This window comes from Daucus carota, chromosome 2 (assembly GCF_001625215.2).
Source record: "Daucus carota subsp. sativus chromosome 2, DH1 v3.0, whole genome shotgun sequence".
Lineage (NCBI taxonomy): Eukaryota > Viridiplantae > Streptophyta > Magnoliopsida > Apiales > Apiaceae > Daucus > Daucus carota.
The window spans coordinates 12,879,678-12,884,811 of record NC_030382.2 but is presented as its reverse complement, the minus strand read 5'-3'; the positions used below and the strand labels follow the sequence as shown (position 1 = coordinate 12,884,811).

The window sequence follows — 5,134 nt, the reverse complement described above, 5'->3', positions numbered from 1 at the left end:
CACAACAATTCTAATAACGATCCAATTTATTTTCCTTATTGTGATAATATAAAATCCATAATTTATTAAAAGTAAAGTAATGTGAAAAAAATGAAAAAAGCATGCAAAAGTGAAGTTAATATATAAAAATATTTAAAAATAAATTGAGGAATGGTTCGTCGTTCCTTAAATAAAATAGATATCTCAGCGGGAATGATAAAGATATTGTTATATTGTCATCTTACCAAAAAAAAATAGCTTTTAGATATTATTTAACTAATCTCTTTCGATTCTCTTGAATCTCAAACAAAACGCTGCAAATTAGAGTCATCAGACAACCAACAGAACTAGTCAATAACCACCTTCACCATAATTTGGAAATTCTACCTATGTTTTACATGGTAAACCTCTGTTAAGTAGTTATCGATAAATTAATAACGCTTACTTGAAAAAATTCAGTGTTTTTTTACTCTCGGAAAAAAAAGTACTACCTCCATCCCAAATTAGATGTCCCCGTTGACTTTGGGCACGTAACTTTAGGTGCATTGACCGTCTACTTCCGAAATTTATTTTTTTATTTTTTCATTTATAAATGAAAATTTCATATTTTAATTTTTATTTGCAAAAATAAAATTTTAAAAATAAGTCACGTATCTATGCGGTCAATGAACTTTAAATGGTGTGCCCAAAGTCAACGGGACCATCTAATTTGGGATGGAGGGAGTAATTCCCATGATCAAACGTCTGTTCTTTCTGTCAAGCAACTTAATAGTAGTGTGCTTGACCCTTTTTTGTCTCCTTTCAAGACTGCAAACTTCATATTTAGCAATGCAGCCCAAAGAAAGCTTGACAAGTATGCTGAAACAAATATGCTGAAAAGATCACCACTACTACATCAACAGGAAGGGGAGAGATTATTCTTGCCAGTCACCTCCTCAATTGTAACAAATCGGCCCTCTTCGATAGAGACTTGTGCTGCAACTCCTATAGCTACTGAAATCAAACCATCATTCAAATCTACGGCTGGAGGTTCTGAGCCTTTTGCTCTTATTGCAGCCAAAAAGTTAAGGTGCTCTAGATAGCTAGAACCATGGTGCAGCCCGTCATACCTAACAAGCACAAAGAACGCAATTTAACGTGAATACTTTAAGTGTATGATAAAAAGACTCGTCATGTTGGAGGCAATGGGAATAATGAGAAAGAAGCAAACTTTATTCGGTCATCTATGGTCTTTAGGGTCTGAACTCCCTCTCTTCCATTCGTTCGCATACCAAACCGCACAATATTTTCTGGAATAAGGGCCTCGCCCTGTGAATAACAAGAAACCAATAAAGGTGTTGTGATGACAAGAACAGAAAGAAGAAAAGAGAGGACAGGAAACATAATGTATAACTCTGAAGCAGAGGTTTGTTTTCTAAAAATCTATAAATGTTTTAAAATTTACACTAATTAATCAATTGTGTCATGTCCATCTTAATTGTCAATGATGATGCAATCCCAGGAGGTATTGTGGTTTAAGAAGTTCAACAGGTTGAGAGAATCACCTTTCCAATATCACCGACAACAGATATTTCTTGTTCGTTTTTACTGCCTTCAGCAAACATACACAGGTCAAGCATGCCACGCGATCCATTATCAAATTCAACAATTACATATGCATTGTCAATAATATCAGGCACCTGCAGAAGTGTGATGGTATTGTTAAAGGATAGAGAGGTCTCAGCTAGCAAGCAACAAGATAATATGTAAATTGTGAGAAATAAGATGGTTAATTATCAAATTTATAACCAGATTGATTACTATAAGTTGCTTACAATTTATCATATTGCTTGTTCAGACTTGACGTAACACCAGATTGATTACTATAAGTTGCATACAATTTATCATATTGCTTGTTCAGACTTGACTTAACACATCAACATAGATCACACAGATAATTATTTGACAACCTACGCCTGCACAGAAAGTAAGATTACCTCTCCATCATACACTTCATCTTTGTGATTAACGTCGATACCTCCAGATGCCATTACACGAACAGGATGAGCACCAACAAACAGCCTCATGAGATCAAAAAAGTGGCAGCATTTTTCGACAAGTGTTCCCCCACTATTACGATTGAACCTGTTCCAATTGTTGACCTACAGAAAATATGAGCAAGAAAACACTTTCCAGTATAAATGGAGAGACTTAATGATCTATATTACCTTTACCAAAAATGGGAATCGATGCTCCCGGAATGCCACCATTTTCACATTTCCTAATGTTCCGCCTTTAACTATGTCTATTAGCTTCGCAACAGGTGGCATGTATCTGTACTCCAGTCCAACTTGTACCAGCATATCGGGTCTCTTTTTAGAAGCCTCTACAACCTGAGTTACTATCCTATGGTTAGGAAGATATATGTTTATTAAATATTTGTAAGACTTTTCGCTTTTCGGATTTTAGCTTAGCATAGTTCAAAGAGAAGTACAAACATATATATGTAGTCCTCTGTTATGCAACTGACCTTCTGACAGTCAGATATGGTTGTGCAGAGAGGCTTCTCCACTAGCACGTGATGAGGTTTCGGATGGCTAATGATATCCATGAGGATTTCAAAATGAGTCATGTTCGGAGATGAAACAACCACCACATCACAAAGTCCGCTATCTAATAGCTCCTGATGCCCTGAAAACACCTTTAATACACACAATTTGTAATCAAAGCATACTTTAGGCCGGTGACAATTAACAGTCTTCTACAGGACTAGAGATCTAAGATGTTTTCATGTGCAAATAATAAATTAAAACGTGATGAGAACAAGTAAGCTGATGCACAGAGGGGAATATCACACTATACAGTAATTGCTCTCAATTCAAGTCATCAGCCAAAAATTCTGATAAAGAATTTGAACTTTCAAGCTCTAGTATACAAGCGAGGCTTCTTCACCATCGTTAAACGCACTGTTCTTTAGAGTTTTCCTATATGTCTTCCTCATTCCACAATTCTGACATCCACATTGTTCTTCTCACAGATTTAAAAGCTAAATTCGTATTCTCTCACTTTTCCCCATGAATTAAAAAATACATAATGTTCCAGGAACTCCAAAATTATCCCAGTATTACAAATTAGTTATACAATCCAGTATCACAAAACCTTTTTCTTAATTTTAAAACAGCTCGGAAAAAAGTATTTTCCCCCTTCTCGCAAACCACTAATTTTGGCCCTAATGGTATGTAATATAGCACAATGAAGCATTAACATAGCAATTACTCTGTACTAATGCATCTCAACATCTCAAGAAAATATCTTCAATTTCTTGAAATTCATTCAAAACAAGTAAATTATTTTATTTTTTTTAAAACCCTTCAAAACCAAATTATATAAATAAAAGAGATTACAACTAAATAAAACACTCGTTACAAGGGTCCGGTCCCAGACAAGCGATACTCGTATGAATACATATAAATTAGATAAGGATGATTGCCTGGAAGTACCATGCAAGGGTCCGGGCCCGAACAGACGATCATAGAAGTAAAGTAACAAGTGCAAATATAGGTAAAGACATGGATGATGACATGGTGATACCTGAAGAGAGAAGTCAAGAGACTGAGCAAGCTTGATGGCATGTTGTTGAGAAGGGAGATGAGGATCAGCAACACAAACAACAGAAACACCTTGCGATCTCAGATGATAAAGATTCAACATGTGTTCTCTACCCATCATTCCTACACCGATTATTCCATATTTTACTACCTCCATGTCACCTTCCTTATCTTCTTCTAGTTTCCCACTTGCTAGTGTCTGATGTCTAATGAATAATGATGACGTTAAATCTGATGAGCAAACGAAGACTTATCAAAGATACGTTACAATCGATAACCGAGCTAATAAAGGAAATTCCCCTATGTCCCGGCGAATATAATGCACGTATTTTAACTTTTAAGTCGAATTATTTTTAAAAAATTTAAAATAAAATTTTAATATGTGAGTTTTTGTTTATATATAAAAAAATTAAAAATAAATTATAAAACTATATATTACAAGAGCATGTGTTAAATAAAAAAAATTAGATAAAAATGAGGGGAACGGAAGAAATTAAAATTTCAATGATTAGAAATAATTCAGAGTGACATAAGGATAATTATAAGGCTATCTCCAACCGTGAAATCAGTTTTTGGCCTAAATTTTGATCCAAATTTAGATCGAAACATCTTTCAATTCCAACAATTTGACCTAAATTTTGTTCCAAATTCATATATCAATAATTTATTCTTCTAACTAGTGCTGTCAAAAAAATCCGAAAGATCCGATATCCGTCCGAAAAATCCGTTACCGTATCCGGAAAAAAGCGGATATAATCCGTATCCGGAATAAAACGGATATTATCCGTATTCGAATCCGGAGTTTGCGGATACGGATATGGATATAGGCGTATCCGTATCCGAAAATATCCGTATCCGAAATTATTATTATATGTATATAATAATACTTATATAAATTTATTATTTACTTATATTTTTTATTTTATCATAAAGAATTAATATTTAAAATAATAGAAATATTAAGTATCTTGCAAATGGAGAAAATGGAACTATCTTCATTAAGCTTTTTCTTTTTAAAATTGTTGCAGATAATGTTGTTTTGTGATTTTAAGTTGGTAAAATTAATATTTTGTTCGAAATATTTGGCCTGAATGCCCAAACTTCTGTTAAAGTATGTTATTAATTTATGACCAGGTATACATTTGCTGTTGAACGGTTCAAAATATGTTTTTTAAATAATCTCAGAATGTATATTTGATTTTTGGTGATGTTTGAAAAAGCGGATACAGATATTATCCGTATCCGGATAATATCCGGCCGGATACGGATACGGATCTTTTTATTCTAAAATTTACGTATCCGTATCCGGATCCGGATCCGATTTTGAGTAGGCGGATACGGATACGGATATGGGCAAATCCGTATCCGTTTTATCCGTTTGACACCCCTACTTCTAACTATCTTTATATTATTATTCTAATCTTTTAACAATAATTTAAGATTTTATATTGAATTCATTAAATTAGAAAAACATTACATTTAAACAAACAAAATAAAAGAAATTTTAACATTTTACTTAATTAGCTGAAATAAAAATTGTAAAGATTCAATACTACTCTCTATTAATA

At 33.5% G+C, this 5,134-nt stretch overlaps 1 protein-coding gene across 1 annotated transcript; it reads right to left on the bottom strand.

Moving 5' to 3' along the window:
- Positions 1–849: 849 nt before the first annotated feature.
- Positions 850–3,794, bottom strand: LOC108206397 (uncharacterized). Its single transcript, XM_017376679.2, has 7 exons — positions 3,550–3,794; positions 2,489–2,659; positions 2,187–2,351; positions 1,956–2,120; positions 1,524–1,658; positions 1,190–1,287; positions 850–1,088 (listed from the first exon to the last, which is right to left on the bottom strand). Exons 1-7 carry the CDS (start codon positions 3,721–3,723, stop codon positions 875–877), a joined length of 1,122 nt encoding a protein of 373 aa, XP_017232168.1. The 5' UTR covers positions 3,724–3,794; the 3' UTR covers positions 850–874.
- Positions 3,795–5,134: the final 1,340 nt, after the last annotated feature.